The sequence below is a fragment of the Sinocyclocheilus grahami genome, unplaced genomic scaffold (genome assembly GCF_001515645.1).
Source record: "Sinocyclocheilus grahami isolate Dianchi unplaced genomic scaffold, SAMN03320097.WGS_v1.1 scaffold150.1, whole genome shotgun sequence".
In the NCBI taxonomy this organism is placed as follows: domain Eukaryota; kingdom Metazoa; phylum Chordata; class Actinopteri; order Cypriniformes; family Cyprinidae; genus Sinocyclocheilus; species Sinocyclocheilus grahami.
In genome coordinates this window covers 155,207-177,299 of record NW_015505329.1, presented here as the reverse complement: position 1 = coordinate 177,299, position 22,093 = coordinate 155,207, and the positions used below count along the sequence as shown (strand labels likewise).

Below are 22,093 nucleotides of genomic sequence, written 5' to 3'. Positions count from 1 at the left end.
TATATATATATATACACACACACACACACACACACACACACACACACACACACACACACACACAAACTTTGATCCTTATAGTGAAGACTGAAAATGAATTATTAAAAATTATTAAATACAAATCTATAAGTACAAATACCAACAATATATGAGTATGCATATATCGCATATATATATTTTTTGGCAAGGTCCAAAGTAACTTTCATGCTGAAGTTTAGCATGACCTTTACAGATAAGCTTCAAGCTAAGAAATTCATTAAGAATGCCGTGACATCGAGGTGGAAGGTAACAAATACCTCCAAAGTATGTAATCGAATGCATACATATTCTCTTCCCACACATTATTCACTTCCCAGCCCTGACAAATGACTGTTATTTAATAAGAGAAAAAAGAAAACCTTGAATTAAACACATTAAATAGCCACTCCAAAAGAGCAGACTATCTCGCGCGCTGCTATCTGCTCTCTGAAGCCGCCCTATTAGTGTCTGAGCTTCTGCTACTCATTACATGCGGCAAATAAACTCTAGATAATGCAGCTTTCAGCCACCCCCACAATTCATCTCTCTGACATCTACGCACATTAATATTCATTACCGAGTGGCATTTTGACAAACAAATGCCCAGCTCGCCGCAAATGCTGGGAACGTTATGGCAATGTGTGATGCTGCGTTCGGTATGATGTGGTGTGATTTATCGGGAGGTTTCTGGCCCTGCGTGATCATGTACTCAACTGGGTCACGGTGCCCTTCTTTATTCGCAGGCTTTATTAATGCAAACAATACACCGGCTCGATTACTTTTCTGATAACGGCAGAGGTAGGTCACAGATCCATGCGTTTCCATTCCAGAGATACAAAGGAGGGAATTGACTAAAATGAATTGTGCCCGCTGATGATAAAGCCATTTATTTGCATGTGGTGCATGTGTTGTTTTAGCACTATTCACTAAAGAAATTATGCAAATTGCACAGCGCAAATGTATACAAATGACCTATGTTAATGCAGTGTGTGCATGGTGCAAAACCCAATTTTGAGTACTAAAGAGTGTAGGATGCAGCAGACTACAGTATCATGATCTGGAGTCAAAAAAGATGATGCATATAGTTGCAATTAAATAAAATACTGCAGAAGATAAAGCTGTACTTACTGCAAGGAATAGTTCACCCAAAAACTAAAATTTGCTTAGAATGTACTTACCCTCAGGCCATCCAAGATGTAGATGAGTTTGTTTCTTCATCAGAACAGATTTGGAGAAATGTAGCATTGCATCACTTGCTCATCAATGGATGCTCTGCAGTGAATGGGTGCCGTCAGAATGAGAGTCCAAACAGCTGATAAAACACCACAATAATCCACACCACTCCAGTCCATCTTGTTAAGTGCAAAGTTGCATGTTTGTAAGAAACAAATCTGACATTGAGACGTTTTTAACGTCATCTAGTCCTTTATCCAAAATATTGCTTTCCCCAGTGAAAAAGTCCTCTTGTCTGAATCAGGAGTGAAATATGCACAGATCAAGTGCTGCAAGCGAAAACAGTCCAAAACAGCTCTAAACAAATATGTGGGTGGATTTTGATGTGAGAGACAACAAAATATGTACTTTTTCACTGGAGGAAGCGTTGGATTATGGACTTGCATTTTGAACAGAAACAATGGTTTGAAGTTTAAAACGGCTTATTGATGGATTTGTTTCTTACAAACACGCAGCTTTTGGCTTCATAAGACATTAATTGATGGACTGGAGTGGTGTGGATTACTTGTGGATTATTGTGACGTTTTTATCAGCTGTTTGGACTCTCATTCTGACGGCACCCATTCACTGCAGTGCAAGTGATGGAATGCTACATTTCTCTGTTGCAATGAAGAAACAGACTCATCTGCATATTAGATGGCCTGAGGGTGAATACATTTTCAGCAAATTAAAATTTTTGGGTGAACTATTCCTTTGAAAAAAAAGTGTAGCCAAAAAAAAAATCAATTTGCAGAAAAAAATGTTTCATGCTCAGTTTTCGTCTTTTGCAGTACTTTTAACTATATGAATAATCATTTTGACTTTAATAAGTAAAGTTAAAATGGAAAAAGAGCCAAATGTGTTGCAAAAGAATTGCCACCAAGAATGTTTTGCAGAAAAAAATTTTTGTTTCATTTACATGCATTGGGGTTCTTTTTGCAATTAAATACAGCATTGTCTTTTGCAGTATTTTAATCCACTGAAAGACTGCATGCAAAACCATTGCAACCATTTAGTGAACTCACCACTCACCGGTGACAAAAACGTGTTGTGATTTGCACAATGCACACAGAACACAAACTGCAAACGCTAGTGCATCTTTTGTGTTTGTGTTTGGTATTGCATCTACGAGTCCAAACAAACTGCATTTTCTCTGGCTCATAGGGATAAGGCATTGCTTCATAAGACAATAATGGCTTGTGGAGGAGCGTCTCTCTGACTTCAGACTACACTTCTGCCTTAAAATGCCACAAATTAGATTACACCAGGTGTTTTAGCACAAATAGACATTTTCATTGGGCAAGCATGACTGCTGGGCCTCAACAAGCAGAACAAAAAAGAGTGAAGTAAATTACTGGTTCCAGAACAGGTTCCAGACATGTGTTGAGTGCACCTAATTCCACAAAGTGCTTACATACACAATTTTGTGCCATGAGACTCCAGCAACCTGATCCAGCTGTAATCCTGCAGAGAATACAGCCAAACCCTGGATCGCTAACAAACACACTCAGGAGGATGCTGTTTGCTTTGGATCATCTGAAACTGCAGTACGAGTCATATTGAACCACCAGAGCGATATGTATAACTTCGCTGTACTGCAGAGGAATATCAAGATCAGAAGAGGTCAATGAAAACCAGAACCTGAAGTGGGCGTCATGCTATTTTCTACTGGTGCACATAAACATGAAGTACTGTACTGGTGCAATAGCAACACAATTACTGCAAAACGCTTGCCTAGGACCCAAATTTTGGCCTTTAAGCCGATTCTTGGAAGATATTTCTTGTTTCCAGTTCAGAGAGAGATCTTTGTGACAGAAATAGAAGAGGAAGTCAACTGTTGTCCAGGGAAATCTGATGAATGTTTCTTCTGTAGCACAAAACGGCAATAAATAGCAGAACTTCAAACAGAATCTTACATTTTTTCTGAGTGCTCTTTGTGCGTGCAAAAATTGTCAATACAATACTGGGTGGTTTCTTACTGGCACAAGTAACCCTCAGTTCAATATGATATTATGGGCCCAATTGCAAGACAGTATACAGTAACTCAGTGGTTCCCAAACCTGGTCCTGGAGGCACCCCAACACTGCACATTTTGCATGTCTCCTTTCTCTGACACACCAATTTCAGGTCTTGAAGTCTCTACTAATGAGCTGATGATCTGAATCAGGTGTGTTTGATTAAGGAGACATGCAAAATGTGCAGTGTTAGGGTGCCTGTAGGACCAGGGTTGGGAACCACTGCAGTAACTTACAGTGATGCTTGCAACAAGCTGCTGGTCTTTAGATATGGCTCAAAAATAAAAGCATGGTCACATGCACATCTCGTGAGCATTGCGGCAATTGGCGCAATGAAGAATTTCGCCTAATTGAGTTTCCTGTGGAAAGAATTCCCTCTACTTATTCCAAATTCAAGTCTGGTGAACTTTGACACACGCATTTGCAATGCCGACCAATCCGTTGTTAAGCCTGACATCACACACCACTGTTTCTGGGTCCAAACGCTCTATTAGATGCCTTAGCAAACCCAAAAAAATGGTGCTAACATTCGCTAACAATGCTATAACTACTGAAAAATCATGACCTTAACCTTTATTTAGAGTTGATTTATTTGCTAGCCAGCAGAATAGCTTTGGATGTTTAATTTGTTATTTATTCCTGTATCATTCATTTTGTCGTGCTTTCTTGCACTTACGAAGTTTCGCCGAGCAACAGTAACTGTGACCATGCCTTATTTCTATGAGTTTTTTTTTGCTGCTTTATTGTCTGCCAATCTTTATTTATTTATTTATTTTACTTAATTTTGTTTACATGCATTCTGTTTGCATTATTTTTTATTAACTATATGAATCATCATTCCAACTCCAAAACTTCAACTCCTTTTTTGACATTTTATTGTACACCATTCTTTGAAATAATTAATTGTACTTAGTTTTATTTACATGCATTATGCCTACAGTATTTTTTAACTACTGTATATAAATCATTTTGTCTCCAATAAGATGCAGGTTCTTTTGCTGGGATTGCATGCAAACATTTTGTGTTTTGCCGAACGAAAATAAATGTGACCACACCTTTTTGCCATTTTATTGTCTGCCAACCTTTGAAAAAAGTTTTTTTTTTTTTTTTACATTGTTTACATGCATTGTGTTTGCAGTATTTTTTATTAACACTATAATTACTTTGTCTCTCATAAGACAGGTTCTTTCACTGAGACTGCATGCAAAATTGTTGCAACAGCTTTCTTTCACCTAGACACACTTTCTTTTCACACACTCTGCTTTCTGTATCATATACTGTATGTTTATCACAAACAGTTTGGGGTATGAGCAGCAATCACGAGCGATGCTTGTAAACATGAGAAAACGTTTCTCCTCTTACCCTTTCTGTCAGAGTTGCTGGCTGCTGTGGAGGGAGAGAGGCCCTTGTTGGTATTTTCCTTGGTGACCAGGGAACTCTTGTGTTTGAGGCATTTCGGAGCGTCCAAGGATTTCAGCTTCTTGGCATGTTTGGTGCCTTTGTAGTGGGCCAATGCCTGGCTCTAGGAAACACAAAACAGGCCAACCCGTTGAGAGGGCCAGCCCGGACCAGGTGTTAGCAACAGCAGACAGGGGCAAAGGAGCTCTGAGCCATGAGCAAACAAGCTGCTGGAAGCAGCGCTGCAATGTGGCACGCTCGCATTTTGTCGACATCAAACCATCCATCTGTGAGGGTGAAGGTGACATGACGCCCATCTTCAGTGCAGCCCAGTAAAATGCAGCTCTCATTATGAGAAAGCCTGCTTGCTTGTGAATCTTATATTGTCCAGTGTGTTTGTGCTTCACCTGTATGTGTCGACTGTCTGGATCTGCTCCAAAAGCTAATGAGCTGCCTACATATGCAACATTTTAAAGCACGGCAGGAGTGCAACACAATGAAAAGGACAACTTTCCAATTTTTATATGTGAAAAAAAAAAATCATAAATCACTGCAATGTGAAGCTAAAAATGTTTTAATAATTTGGAGAAAGTAATTACAAATGTATGACTGCTAGTTAAAGGGGTCCTATTATGCTTTTTCACTTTTTCAACTTTAGTTAGACTCTAATGTTGCTGTTTGAGCATAAAAAAGATCTGCAAAGTTACAAAGCTCAAAGTCCACTTCAAAAGGAGAAATTTTATTTAACAGAAATCACTTTTCAAAAACTACAATGAACGAGTCGTTTGGACTTCAACGCATATTTTCCAGGATTTGTGATATCACAAATATCGACGAATGGGACGAGACCTGGTTGAGCTGCACTAGAGAAGGCAGCGAGTGTTATCACTATGTAAGAAACTCGCTAGCTTTCTCAAGGCAGACGAACTTAGAGCGCTTACAATCATCCGGGTTTAAATCACGCTCAAATTTATTTGATTTTGATGCAATATTTACACTGAAGCTCACACGTGACATTTCCCGACCAGGCGCTGGGTGCTGCCAATCACAACACAACACACACTGGCCCAGCTAACCGATCACAACACACACTGGCCCAGCTAACCGATCACAGCACACACTGGCCCAGCTAACCGATCACAGCACACACTGACACAGCTAACCGATCACAGCACACACTGGCCCAGCTAACCGATCACAACACACACTGACCCAGCTAACCAATCACAGCACACACTGGCCCAGCTAACCAATCACAGCACACACTGGCCCAGCTAACCAATCACAGCACATTTCGTATTTCAGAAGGCGGGCCTTCATTTGATACAGGAACTATTCGAGCCGTTCATGCCAGACTGGGGAGAGAGGTGTTGTAATAATGTACAATATGTGAAAAATAATGTGTTTTTCGAACAACCTAGTATGAGAGCCTGTTCTAGTACACCCCAAAACAAAATCAAGACTTTGTAAAAGAGCATAATAGGACCCCTTTAACAGAGACGAGAACCTGTTGTATTTCAATTTAAGATCAATTATACTGCTTGGCAAGCATCAAGAAAGTGAGTGGGTTTGGATAATTGCAAATAATTGGAATAAAAATATATATGATGATTAATTTTTTTTTTATTATTAGTCATAGATATTTTAATATACATATATGTATTAAATACATTACCATTATATATTAATTATATAAAACGAATGTGCTAAATTCATTTTTTTTCCTGTTTAAAATGAATATTTTCTGTTTTGTTTCTGTTTTTTTTTTTTTTGTAGCTTCGTTCATCAATCTAAACACAGGGTAGCAACATACAACATAACATTCATTAATTCATTAATTAAAACCATTCATTAGAAAGTTTCAAATATTTGGGGACACTAAATTTGTCTTTTTTTCCTCAAGGCTTTCATTTGCAATATTCTAAGCCAGCATATATTCTTCACAGAGAAGGCAATCCTATAATGCATTGTGGGAAAAAATATATATCACTGGAGCAATTCAATACCAGCTTCTTCATTTTATGCCTATTCAATGTTTTCTTCTGCCAATATGATAGTAATGTCTTCTATAAATCAATAAATATTGATTTACTGTGATTAATTTCATGATTTAGCATACTTTAATTGCATCAGTCAAACAGCACAGACTTCTGTGAATAAGGTGCAACATATAATGAGCTTAATTTACATATAAAGGAGACGTGTTTGTGCTGGAAAGAATGACAATGACTTCAATTAAACATGCACAACATTAATTCGGCACATTTAGTGCCTGCTTAAACTGGAATGATTAACTAATCAGCATATCATGTAATTCACTTGACTACCAATTTCAGCTGAATGACAGTGATTCATTCTGATTCATTCATTACTAAGGTTCATATAATTTAAAAATGGACTATTTTGCCTAATATTAACGTATCTTATGCATATGTATTCAATTATAACCTCAGTAGCATTTCCGAGTCTCCTCGCTTGAATCGCTTGATTAAGGTGGTTTCATTTCAGTCAGGATGCTCCCTTAGAAGGCAGCTCCCTATGAAGGCAATAGACATCAAGCAGCTCACTAGGTTTTGGCTCAGTCTCTTTGAGTGATGGAATGGAATAAAGAGTCTGACAGAGAAGAAAAGAATGGCCTCTCCCAGTCGTCCGTGTGTGAGGTTATTATCCCGTATGACACAGACCCATACATAAAACTTCCAGCTCATCGTGGCTGACTTGGTGGGAAACAAATCTTATAATATCCGCGGGCACAATGTAGGTAGCTTCAAACGCTCTGTGCCATTTGCTTTCACCTTCAAACCAGATTTATTACAGCTCACTTGGACCGGGCCATTCGCCACGCCTTTTAATTGTTCTTGTTTTCCTCAGCACTAACTCCTGGACGCCTGTCTGACATTGCTAGCAGCGGGGAGGATACTATCAAGAGACGGCCAAACACTTCTTTGAATAAATAAGGTAGTCGTCAACCTCACTGGTGCAAAACTAACTAAATAAAAAGGTACATAAATGATAACATATAAATGATACTTACAATAAAAGTCCAGAATTAAATTTTTGACTTTAACTTAGAATTAAAAAATAATAATAATAATAATAATAATACATTAGAAATATAACAAATAAACAAAATGAATTAAATTAATTAATTAATTCAATCCAAAAATAATTATGAAATAAACATAAAAGTTACAATAATTATAATTTAAATAATTTTAACATTTTATAAATTACTATTTAAAAAAAAAAAAAAAAAAACATGAGTAGACACACATGCTAGTCCAGAAATAACTTTGTTGCCTATGGTAAGTTAGTCAAAATAAATATATAAATAAATACAGTTAAATAATAAATAGAAACTGATAAATAAATATAAAAAGTTACAACAATTTTATTTATATTTAATAATTATGTTTAGAAATATAAAAAATTATGCTTAATTAAAAAATATATTATATATTTATTACTGGAAATAAAATGGTATTTTGCATTATTTTCCAATTGTAAGTTAGAAAAAAAAATGTAAATAATAAATGTATAAAATTGTAAATTAACAAAAAGTAACAATCGTTATATTTCTATAATAACTTAACAATTGCATGTATAAATATTATAAATTATATCATCACAATTAAAAGAACCAAAGACTTAAACTACTTCAGTCTGTGTGCATTGAATTTATTTAATACACAAGTTTCACAATTTGAGTTGAATTACTGAAATAAATTAACTTTTCTACGACATTCTAATTTATTGAGATGCACCTGTATATTATGTGAACAAAATTGTTTATTTTGGATGCGATTAATTATATATATACATACATACATACAAACTGCATTTTGCATTATTTTCCAAGGCGAATAAGTTAGAAAATAAATAAAGAATACAAATATTTAAAAAGTTACAATAATTATAAATAAATACATTTTATTTAATTTAATAACTGCATTGGTAAAACTAGGTAAAACTGCTGTTTACCTACCAAAGCTGATTTTTACTCACTTTGGTGAGCATTCAATTCAGACCTTGCTAACAACATATTTCATACTCACATTCTTCTCACAACTTATTTCTTTACAATACCAGCTCGCTTGCCAGAGAGGTAATTTTGTAAAGACATTAAGGGCAGATATACCTTTATGAAAAGCAATAAGACGTCATGATGGATCAGACTCTTTTTGATATATTGTATTTGTACAAATAGCAGTGTGGGATATGGATCATAATCATATAGATTTATATCAGGGGGGTTTGTAAGTAACACATCATTTGAGCGGGATAGTGTTATGAAAATGGCTTTAACACCATGATAGATGGGATGTTTCCCGACACCTTCCAGCTATTCATTCCGTCGGCCAATCACAGGGGAGAATGCAGTGACACAGATTAATGTCATGTGCAATCTGAGCTGCAATCAACCATTCATTAAACGCACGTCACGGAAGAGCTGGCACTGTGATGGCCAAGAGCGGACGCCCGACGAGGAGGAAGTCAATCCTGCCCCATAAGCCTTTAACTAAGACGGGCACCTGCAATGGGACACTGTTAAATGACGCTATCAATCAATCATGGCAAAAGCAAATTAGAGCCACAGTCTGTATTTGGCAGGCAAAGAGCAAAGCTCTTCAAAAACTAACTAGGTTTTCTTTCTCCTGCCATTATATACTGTATTTATAATTCAGACGCCCAGAAGAATCCATAACCAAGTGTCTCATATGTGAGTAACAAACATATTCTAAACGAAATATTTGCCAGTAAGTTCAAAATAAATAATGTAAAAAGATATTAAAAATAAATAAAAACAATTATAAGTCATTTAAAAAATTTAAAATGATAATTCATTGTTAAAAAATAAAAAATAAAAAAAAAAGACAAGCAAAGCAAAGACAAAGATGCTAGTTCAGAGCTAACTTTTTGGCAGTAAGTTAGAAAAAAATAAAATAAAATGAAAATGTGAAATAATAAATAAATACAAATATACAATACATATAAAAAGGTACAATATTTATAAATAATAAATCTAAAACTTAATAAATTCATATTATAAACTGTATTATAACAGTAAAAACTACCCCCAAAAAAAGGCACAAATGCTAAAGTCCAGAAGTAACTTTTTGGCAGTGAGTTGGGGAAAAAATAAAATAAATAAATAAATAAATATAAAAATGTATAGTAATCATAAACAATAAATATAAAAAAAAATTTAAATTAATATTATAAATACTATTTTTTTTAAAAAGTAAAAAATACATGCATGCTGAGTAAAAAGGACACTAAGCATACTAAGCTTCAGAACTAACTTTTTGACAGTAAGTAGAAGGGTAATACAAAAAGGTAATAATTATAACAACAATTGTAAATCTTTCTAAATAAAAATATTATACATTCTAAATAATTCTAAAATTATTTAGGATTCACATCAAGAACTAACTAGCTTTTCTCTCTCCCACCATTATAAAATGTATAATTCATACGCCCAGAAGAATCCATAACTAAATGACTCATATTCAAATAGACCTGTGGCGATAAATATAAAAACCAAATGTAATTTTCAAAAGTCGCCCGGCACGCCTGGCTGGACTCTGTAACTCTCCAGAAGCCATTTCATTTTTGAAAATGTGCTGCATAAAAGCATCCCGGTCTCAGATTGGAAGCTGGAACACAAACGGCCAATGATAATGAGGCTTTGCTGAGAAAACGGCGTGATTTGAATGCATGACACTCTCTATGATTGGCTGCTGGAGAGCTAAAGGGCATGTGATTGGTCAACAGCAGCCCCGCCCACTCATCCTGTCACACGGTCTTGACGGATGCGCATAATGAGCTGTGATTACTGTTTGATAGGCCTATTACAGCTTAATATCTGACAGTGATGGACAGTGTATATGACCGCCTAATAGAGCGGATATGAGAAATGCTATTATGATTACTTTTGCTTTATTTTGGATTATTTATGCTATTGTGATTTTTTTAAGTAATCCTATTTGGATTAAATACCTATGATGAAAGCGTGGCACACAGGAAGAAGTATATGGATGAAGGACGGAAAATACAATTGTCCTCTTGGCCATTTCAAAGTCATCCTCAATGAATCGAATGTGTCAGTGGATGATCTACAGTCTGAGCCTGATAGATGGCTGGAAGTATGACAATATATAATGTATGACAGTAGAAATGGATCAAATATATGGGCAGGACTTCCTTTACACACAGTGTATTGACAGTTTAGTTCTTTACTGCATATAGGGCTGGGTAAAGATATCAATTCCCGAAACTAATGACTTTGGTTCTTTATAGCGAATCAAAAACATTCAGTGTGGCCTGATTCCTGAAGCGACTGACTCTTATAAGAGAGGTTATTTTTAGTTCATCAATACAGCACAACTAGAGTAGTCAGATTCTCAAAACAAATGACTCATAGTTCGGTTCTTTTTAGTAAATCAAACACATACAATGCAACCAATGTTGTCCAATTCACAAAACAAATGACTCTTATGAGCTGGTTCTTTTTAGTGAATCAAACACATACAGCGTGACCAATGTTATCCAAATCCTAAACAAATGACTCGAATAAAACAGTTCTATTTAGTGAATTAAAAACATACGCAGATTCTCAAAACAAATGACTCTTATAATCTGGTTCTTTTCAGTGAATCAAATACAGTGTGACCAATATAGCACGATTCACAAATGACTCTTATAAACTGCTTCTTTTTAGTGAATTACAAACATACAGTGTGACTAATGTAGTCAGATTCTCAACAACAAAAAAAGACTCTTCTAATGTGGTTCTTATTAGAGAATCAAACACATTATGACGTGATCAATATAGTATGATTGACTAAACAGATGACTCTTATGAACAAGTTCTTTTTAGTGATTCAAACACATACAGTGTGACCAATGTAGTCCAAATCACAAACAAATGACTCATGAACCGGCTCTTTTCAGTGAACCAAAAACATATGGCGCAACCAATGTAGTCAGATTCTCAAAACAAATGGCTCTTTTAATTTGGTTCGTATTAGTGAATCAAATACATACAGCGTGACCAATGTAGTCCAAATCACAAACAAATGACTCTAATGATTTTTTTCCAGTGAATTAAAAACATACAGTGTAACCAATAAAGTCAGAAGAAAAAAAACTTTTTTAGTGAATCAAATACAGTCGTCAGTGTAGAATGATTCACAAATGACTCTTATGAACTGGTTCTTTTTAGTTCATTAAAAACATACAGCGTGACCAATGTAGTCAGATTTTCAAATCGAATGACTCTTATAGGTTGGTTCTTATTAGTGAATCAAACACATACTGCGTGACCAATGTAGTACGATTCACAAATCATTCTGATGAACTGGTTCTTTTTAGTGAATTAAAAACACAGCATGACCAATGCAGTCAGTTCTCAAAATAGATGACTCTAATGAACCAGGTCTTTTTATTGAATCAAACACATACATTGGCCAACCAATGTAGCAGAAACTCACAAAACAAATGACTCTTACAAAATGATTCTTTATAGTGAGTCAAATATATACAGCACGACCAGTGTAATCTAAACCATAAAACAAATGAATCTTTTTATTCAGAACCTTTTAGTCAATTAACTAAATAAAGAGCCTGACCAATGTAGTTCAAATCTTAAAACAAATTACTCTTATTTACAGGTTATTTTTTGTAAAAAGCATATAGTGCGACCATTCACAAAAAATGACTCTTATGCACCGTCTTGTTTAATGAATGGTTAAAGAAAGAGAGTTCAGTGGTTTGAATCAGTCTGAAACACTGTCCTGTATAATTTACAGCATTAGCAGCGAGAGAAAATGTATTTCTTGTAAGCAAAATGTCCTGCAACATTCCAAAAAGAATCAGAATCAAACTGAGCATTTGTGAATCAACCTAACTGAATTGGGAAAACAGTATCATTACCCAGCCCTGCTTTTTAGATGTTTATTCACTTTTCAAATATTTCATCAAAATAAGCATCATGAGGTTAAGTAAATAATACCAGAAATTTCATTTCTGAAAACTGATAACTGAAACTGATAATCTTACTAAAACACAAAATCAAAGTAATGTTTGGATGCTTTATTATATTACACTTACTGCGTTGGATAATTACATTTGTACTTTTCTACAGCAGCTTTAGGTGGGAATATCAGGGTCACGGTGAACAAAAGTTACCTGCGAGTTAAACCTCAGTTGGCACACGCCGCATGAGACAGCTTTTCTTTTAGAGGAGGCCGGAGCGCTGAACGTGTGATGCAAAACAGCTTTCTGAATGGGGTCCATCTGAGGAGAGGAGAGAGAACGGAAAAGCAGTTTTATTAGCCTCATTCACCCCAGCGGTGCACTGAATGTCAACTCTGTTATACATCGGACGGTGTGATAAAAACGTTGCCTCCAGCGGCTTCACCAGAAACACGACTTGTGGTTGTGGAGCGAACGCGCAGTCTGGAACACGTTAAAGGCCAACGATTTTCAAACACACACACTCTTCAATCAATGCAGCGGGGAAAGAGGAGGGGGAAACAAACTCCACCGAGGATCTCATGAGAACCCAAATCAAAATGACACACTCAGAAAGGTCTGCTGAAATTACAACAGCTCGCATGTGTAGTTATGCGTCTCTTATGAGTGACAGATTAGCATTGGATTCTACTTTCTTTGAAAACACTAAAAGAGAAGATTAAAGTAGATTTAAATGCACTAGTTTATATGTTTAGTCAAAAAAAAAAGGTACTTTAAATAAAAATGTAAATATTGACAGAAACGTATGTATGGGCAGGACATCTTTACCTGCTATACATACAGTGTATTGGCATATTAGATCATTGTATGTAGGGCTGATGCAAAGAAAATGATTCCCGAAATGAATCAGCGCTCTGATAAACTGGTTATTTGTAGTGAATCAAAAACATACAGTGCAACTAATGTAGTCTGATTCACAAAACTGATGACTCATGAATCATTGTTTTCATTTTAGTGAATCAAACATACAAAGTGCGAACAATGCAGTCCGATTCATGAAACAATTGACTCTTGAACAAATTCTTTTAGTGAATCAAACACATACAGTATAAAAAAGACCAATGTAGTTTGATTCCTGAACCAAATGACTGTAATGAGCTTAGATATAATTTGTTCAAAAATACAGAAAAAAGCAGTAATCTTGCAAAATGTTATTACAATATAAAATAATGGTTTCTATTTTAATATACTTTAAATTATAATTTATTTCTGTGACGCAAATCTGAATTTCCATCAGCCATTACTCCAGTATAAAGTGTCACATCATTCTAATATGCTGGTTTATGATACAGTTTATAATATGTTTATGTTAATTTTTCATTTATTTGGGTGCTCTCTTTAAAAATAAATAATTAAAATGTTACTAAAATAGTATTCTTTTATTTAATTACCTGAATTTAAAGTTCAAACCCTACAAATCCCATCCCTTTTAACACCTCTTTTTTTTAAAAAACACTTTAATTATAAATACATCATTAAAATGTTACTAAAAGAGTATTGTGGTTTTTTTAGTATCTACTTTAATACTAGTAAAACTAATACTTCCTCAACAGGACTAAAAGAATCACCTTACAAATCCCAACCATTGTCCCTTATTTTGGTCTTTAATTATAAATACATTATTAAAATGTTACCAAAATAGTATTGTTTTTCTTTACAATTTAAAAAATAATAAAGACTAAAAGAAATATTACAGAATCTTATGAATCCCATCTCCTCTGTTGTTTATTCATGGATTTATTTTAGTCACAGTCAGTCCAATGTGACGTGACATGTGGCCAAGTATGGTGACCCATACTCAGAATTAGTGCACTGCATTTATCCATCCAAAGTGCACACACACAGCAGTGAACACACACACGCCGTGAACACACACCCGAAGCAGTGGAGGAGCAATTGGGGGTTCGGTGTCTTGCTCAAGGGCACCTCAGTCATGGTATTGAAGGTGGGAGAGAGCGCTGTACATTCACTCCCCCCACCTACAATCCCTGCCGGTACGAGACTCGAACCCACAACCTTTGGGTTACGAGTCCGACTCTCTAACCATTAGGCCACGACTTCCCCGTTTTGGAGAACGTCCAGCTGGCCTGCGAAGGGCTGCTGTGAAATCGAAGGACTCAGAGGACGACGTGCAAACAACGCAGGAAGTGAGCGAGAAAAATATGTCAAACTCATGTCAAACTGAGGCACAGTGAAACAGGATATAACATCGTTGGGGTGGTCTTCGGTGTGCTGAGGGCATCTCGGTCTTAGATGAGCTTGTGAAATTACACTGATGCTCTCAGCTACCGCCTGCTGCATTCATTTGTCCATCTATCAGATAAGCGTCCTCCTCCTGCCTCCATCTCCTCAGACTGATATACGGGCGCTCTCTCCTCTGTCTGATCTGTGATGGTTCAACAACTTGAACCTGCTGCAGACAGATGTCAGCCTAGCCGCCGGTGTTACACAAGCAGAAAATCACTTTCGATTCACAATCGTCTTCTGCGGCCAGCTGTAGATGAGGCTCCTAAATCAATTCCACTTTAAGCCCCGACAAGTGACACGCAGTTTAGAAACCTGATACGCTGTTCTTTATTAGACGACATCAGGCCAATCAGTCGCAGTAAGTTATGGTCTGATGTCAATTTAGTACGAATCCATGCCATATTGGTACCACATGTACGTGTTTGAAATGAGCGTGAAAAATTGCTGGACATGGTATCTGAAAATGTTACATAGTATAATTGCGGCATAACTCTCACACACGGCTAAAAAGAGGACGAGATGGCACTTGAAAAACAGCAGGATGGGTGCAAGTTTTGGAGAACGTCCAGCTGGCCTGCGAAGGGCTGCTGGGAAATCGAAGGACTCAGAGGACGACGTGCAAACAATGCAGGAAGTGAGCGAGAAAAAAGAGCAGAGAGAAAAGAAAAAGAGACAAACCATCTATGCGCGGCGATGACCTCGTGCTCCAAACACGCGAACTCATTCACGCTGCTTCTCATTCAAAGCGTTTACATGCACAATAAAAACCTGATAACCATCAAAAACAACTCATTAGAAAAGCTCAACAACACAAGAACAACTGTAAAACCCTCGCTTGCATGATATTTAGAAATCGCCAGGGTTTTCTAGGATTTTGGCGTCAGAGCAAAAACATGCACACAATGAATAACAGGGTTTCTGCAGGTTTTATGAAGGTCAAATCTAAGACTTTTTAAGACCTTTTTAGGACCAAATAAAGAAAATTAAAGAATACACAAGATATGGTTTCTAAATGTAAATGTCTTGCATTAGCAATGCTTCAAAGTTTAAAAATATAACTACAATAGATCTTTTCAACAGACTTTTTAATTAGGGTTCCAAAAAAATAAAATAAAATAAAATAAAATAAAGAACAAAAACAAAACTTATGGCCTGAATAGCTCTGCTCCCACAAGAATCCCTTTTACTGTACCTTCTTTTTTTTTGAACAACAATTTTTATTTGTCAAACATTGTAACAGGTAAAAACAACAGTTCCTCTTTTACTGTACCTTCTGATCACACTGCCTGATTTAAGAAAATTTAGATTTTTGTATCTGAAAGCAAGACAAAAATATTGAGAAAGATATATATATATATATATATATATATATATGAATGAATGAATGAATGATGCATTTATATAGCGCTTCATTGTGTATTGTTGTACACCCAAAGCACTTTACAGTCATGTGGGTAAACTGTACCATAGTTTCCACAAAAATATGAAGCAGCACAACTGTTTTCAACATTGATAATAATCAGAAATGCTTCTTGAGCTGCAAAATCAGCATATTAGCATGATTTCTGAAGATCATGTGACACTGAAGACTGGAGTAATGATGCTGAAAATACAGCTTTGCATTTTATATTACAATAGAAAATAGCTATTTTAAATTGTATTAAAATTTCACAATTTTGCTGTAATTTTGATCAAATAAATGCATTTTTAAAATAATTTCCCGATCCCAATGTATAGGTTGGCACTTTTTATCAAGCAGGAACTGATTGAATCTCGAAAAATAAGTGATTCATGACAGAGGAAGGGCATAAAGGATAAAATATGATGAATACAAACATGCCATAATCATGCACAATTAAACTAGGAACATTTCTTCAGAAATTACAATTTAGTCCATCTGCTCTATGCTCACCGAGACAGAACAGCTGTGGAAGTCTCTCCTCAACTCAAGGATTATATAACCAGTGTGCATCTAACCTCCCAAACAAGTGTGAATGCAGTTCAGTAATCTACAGAGGTGGACTTATGAGTCTATTTTCATCTTTTCTAGCCCGAGGTCGAGCTTTCTGGAGCTGTTTATACTTGTTATGAGAAGCTCTTGCCCACTTGTATCTTCATCTCGGTTCTCCTCTGTGAGTGGGGTTAGCACTGAACTCGCGTACCATAATCACAGATTCAGCAGCAGAGCCTCCTACACAGGTCTCAACACTCCAACAATAGAGCCATGTTTAGAGTTACACAACATTTAGCCAACAAAGACCGCATCGCAGACCTCCCAAAGTTTCTCTATGCCTTCAGACTCGCAGAACAACTTAAAACAAAACTGACACTGACCATGCTAACTAGAGCTATTTATGCACTTCATCTGAAAGCAAATTCACTGATGCTGAGTAAATTGAAAATGATTATTATAAGCAGTAAAATCAGTTAAAATAATCAAGACATGATTTTCACTAAATGAGCATGGAAGAATATTTGATCATTGCCATAATTGATTTAAAATACATTTATTTTACACTAAGTATACATCAAATCCTTTAACATGTTTATTGACATATCACTTAAGACTTACTGACATAAAATTATAATTACATTTTTTTGAGTATTTCTTTATTGCACAATGCACCTTCTTAATATTATGCCTAAAATGTGTTTTATCACTATCAATAAGGATTGTATGATCTCTGTATCGTATCATTCGTTAAATTATATTTAAAGTGTACCTGAAATATACTTGCTATAGTTGCACTTTAGCACAATCAAATACACTTCAGTATATCTTTAGTTGGACTTCAGCACTACGCAATTATAGTGCATTAAGCACAAAATTAGCTGTTCCAATTTAGCAGACTCAAAGTATACCAAAAGTAGGGATTGCAGGGTATTTTTATTAAGAACATAAATATGTAAGTGTATGTGCAGTATACAGTACTTAGCAGAAAACAAAATGTATTTCAAATACATTCTAGTATATTTTTTCACTAAGGTATGCACCAATATATAAATAAATTGCTATAAAAAGCAATGTTCACCTACATATATTTTTAATAAAATGTATTACTACAAGAAAAATACATTTCTTTTTAAATGATGCAAACAAATTGTTGAATCAGTTTTGAATTTAACTGATTTAAACGAATCAAACATTCCAATTCTAATGGCGTTTTTGTTTCTGAAGTTTAAATAAGAGACACTGGTGGAAACATCTTACACTCTAAAAAATGCTGGGTTAAATATAAGCCAGCACTGGGTTAAAAAGGGACAAACCAAGCTATTGGGTTGTTTAGACCCACCGGTTGGGTTGTTTTGAACACATCCACTGGGTCAAAACAACCCAATAGCTGGGTTTGTCCCTTTTTAACCCAGCGTTGGGTTATATTTAACCCAGCATTTTTTAGAGTGTATAATCTTACAGCGTGAGACAAGAAAGGAATCAGAAAGGAAGAAAATGCAATGATTAAATAAATAATGCAATACAATTGCTGCAATATTCATGATGCAGTATCAAAATCAACTTGAATATGTTGTTTATTCTTCAAACCCATATGCAAAGGGGTTCTATCTCACAGAATTCCATTGAAATTCCATTTAAAGTGAAGAATGGTTCATGCTCACTCAAGTGTTCCTCACGGAGATGGGCTGAGAATTCCTTAACAAGATCCATGACATCAGAAATGAGTTCATTCATCTCCTGATGGCGATTCGTGCATCCTTACTGAAGAAGATTGATCGTGGTGTGAAAGAGAGGAAGGTGAATATGACTACACGCCACTGAACACACACATCAGACACTCCAGAGGCAAAACAGTGTGAAACGAACTGTCCTGCTTCTTCATGTGAGTTACAGGATTGAAGGAACAGTTCAGACAAAAATGAACATTCTGTCATTTTCTCACCATCAAGTCATTTCAAACCTGTATGACTTCCTTTCTTCATGCTAAAAAAAGAGGTTCAGCCGACTGTCTAAGCTGTTCTCTTTCACATAATGCAAGTGGATAGAGACCAAGGCTTCAGAAAGGACAAAAAGCATAACAAAAGGAGTCCTTAAGACTGAAATCAAATGATAGCTTTGTGTGAGGAAAGACGAACACCGAAAACCATTAAAAGTATTGCTTGACATCTGTAGTTAACATTCCTTTCCATTGTTCTGAAAGATATTAGAATGAATAAACAATGACAGCATTTTCATATTCAAGTTTGTAAATCATTAAACTATGCTGGAGAATGAAATTGTTTGATTTTTGATGCACACAGAGTGACTGCTTAATTCCCCCTCCATTCTGAAATAAAGTGATTTATACATATTAAAATAACAATATTTTATATTTTAATTGATATATTTTATATTAAAGGGATAGTTCACCCAAAAATGAAAATTACCCCATGATTTACTCACTCTGGGTAGTAACCCAACCGCTGGGTCAAAACAACCCAATTGCTGGGTTTATCCCTATTTTACCCAGCACTGGGTTGTCTTTAACCCAGCATTTTTTAGAGTGCACCATCCTAGGTGTATATGACTTTCTCACCGGAGCTTACGCTACGCCTATTCCTGTATTTTTCTTACACAACCCCATTGATTCGGTTCAGAAGGCCTTTATTAACCCACCGAAACCATGTGGAGTACTTTTTATCATGGGTGGATGCACTTTTTTGGTCTTCAAACTCTCGACGCCCATTCACTGCCATTATAAAGCTTGGAAGAGCGAGGACATTTAAAAAAAAAAAACTAACTCTGATTGTATTCGTCTGAAAGAAGAAAGTCATATACACCCAGGATGGCTTGAAGGTAAATCATAGAGTAATTTTCATTTTTGGGTGAACTTTCCCTTTTAACTATATATATATATACATATATATATATATATATATATATATATATATATATATATATATATATATATAACACACACATAACCATTCAAAAATAATATTCTGATTTGCTGCTCAAGACTAAAAAATAAAAAAAATATGTATATATATATATATATATATATATATATATATATATATATATATACTGTATATATATATATATAACACACACATAACCATTCAAAAATAATATTCTGATTTGCTGCTCAAGACACATTTCTTATAAATGTTGAAAACAGTTGTGCAGATTAATATTTTTTGTGGAAACCATGCTACTCTTTGATAAATAGAAAGTTCAAAACAACTGCATTTATTTGAAATAGAAATCTTTTATAACATTATAAATGTCACTTTTGATCATTTTAATGTGTCCTTGTTGAATAAAAGTATTAATTTCTTTACAAAAAAATGACCCTACTGACTTTTAAATCTTTTTATGATTTATTTGTATTCATTTTGAAATTAAACAACTTCTGACAGTAACTCAAAGTCAGTTGGCTGTTTCTCCAGTTTCATCCGGAATAGACAAGACAAATCAGCACATCTTCCCAGTGCATTAAGTGTGTTTGCCTTCTATCTGAAAATATGCCAAGAAAGCTTTCTTCTTACATCTCTAACTTCACTTAACAAATTCAATAAAAGCTATGCATGCATGCAAGCTATTTTTGAATCAGACTGTGAGAGTAGCCGGATTCAGTTGCTTACAAGGCTGTTTTTCTTTGATTTAATGAATTATTTAAGATCTACATCACCTGAGGTGTTTACATGAAGCCTTTTCATTTCAGCTGAGCCACGAGTCAGATTAGTAATAGATTATCAGGCTGGATGTACACACAGTGAGTGTACAGAGTCAGAAACTCCATTTGACCCTGAAGGAAAGCGAGACGTGGTTGTGTATCTTGTAGACTTGCATGTAAACAGGGATGGGATGGGAATGAGGGTGACTACATTAGAGCAAAGGCAAGCATGGCTGTGGTTCAAACAGCCCTTTCTCTTTAAACTCACATCGACCTCATAAATCTCAGTGAAAAGCTTGCGTTTGAAGACTTAAATGAGGTTCTCTGGAGGCTAAAGGCAGGAGACCTTTCATTACATGTTACAGGTGTAAAGAGGCTTGCGTGACAGCATAAATGTCTTCAGCACTGAAACATGGTGTGATGCACACTACATAAATGTGCAAACATTCACACAAGAGCTGTTTGTGTGGATGCAAGTCTGTTTGTCGTCAGAGTTTGCAGTTCAATGCACAAGCAAAATGCATCCAAATATGCTTAAAAGCTACGGTCTTATACAGTTGTACAAGTGTTTTCTGCAAGAACACTGGCAAGCATTGTTTTAGTATTGTGATAAAGTTGATAAAAAACAAACTTGTTTCAACTGTTTTCTGTTCTAGTTTACTTGAAGAAACACTGGAAACCAACTGCTTACACACAGACACAGACACTCTCACACACACACACACATATTATATTTAGGATGTTTGCAGTACAAAATATAACAGTGTTAATTAAATAAAATTAATACAGAAATATTAAATATTTAGCAATATTAGTAAACATTCTAGAGTATGTATTTACTGAAACTGACATATTAAAGTAAGTTTAAGACGTTGGATGAAACATCGATGTACTGTAGATGAGTTAGTTTCTTCATCAGAACAGATTTGGAGAAATGTAGCATTGCATCACTTGCTCACCAATGGATGCTCTGCAGTGAATGGGTGCCGTCAGAATGAGAGTCCAAACAGCTGATAAAAACATCACAAGTAATCCATACCACTCCAGTCCATCAGTTCACATCTTGTGAAATGAAAAGCTGCGTGTTTTTAACTTTAAACCGTCGCTTCTGGCCAAAATACAAGTCCATAATCCATAATAACGCTTCCTCCAGTGAAAACGTCCACCCACATATTTGTTTAGAGCTGTTTTGAACTCTTTTAGCTTGTAAATGGTGCTTGATCTGTGCAGATTTCTCTCCTTTTTCCACTGGAGAAAGCAATATTTTGGATTATGAAGTCGTACTTTAGCCAGAAGCAACAGTTTGAAGTAAAAAACAAAACAAACAAAAAAAAAACTTTTATTGATGGATTTGTTTCTTACAAACACGCACCTTTTCACTTCACAAGACATTAAGTGATGGACTGGAGTGGTGTGGATTACTTGTGGATTATTGTGATGTTTTTATCAGCTGTTTGGACTCTCATTCTGACGGCACCCATTCACTGCAGAGGATCCATTGGTGAGCAAGTGATGAAATGCTACATTTCTCCAAATCTGTTCTGATGAAGAAAC

General features: G+C 35.5%; 1 protein-coding gene across 3 annotated transcripts in view; it reads right to left on the bottom strand.

Moving 5' to 3' along the window:
* The window catches only part of znf385d (zinc finger protein 385D), a 69,295-nt gene that overhangs the window by 22,120 nt on the left and 25,082 nt on the right, over positions 1 to 22,093 (bottom strand). For all 3 annotated transcript variants that reach the window (XM_016281487.1, XM_016281486.1, XM_016281488.1), the window contains exons 3-4: positions 12,834 to 12,941; positions 4,608 to 4,767 (exon numbers count right to left, since the gene is read on the bottom strand). In XM_016281487.1, the coding sequence (XP_016136973.1) occupies positions 4,608 to 4,767; positions 12,834 to 12,941 (268 nt within the window). The remainder of the gene's footprint in view (positions 1 to 4,607; positions 4,768 to 12,833; positions 12,942 to 22,093) is intronic.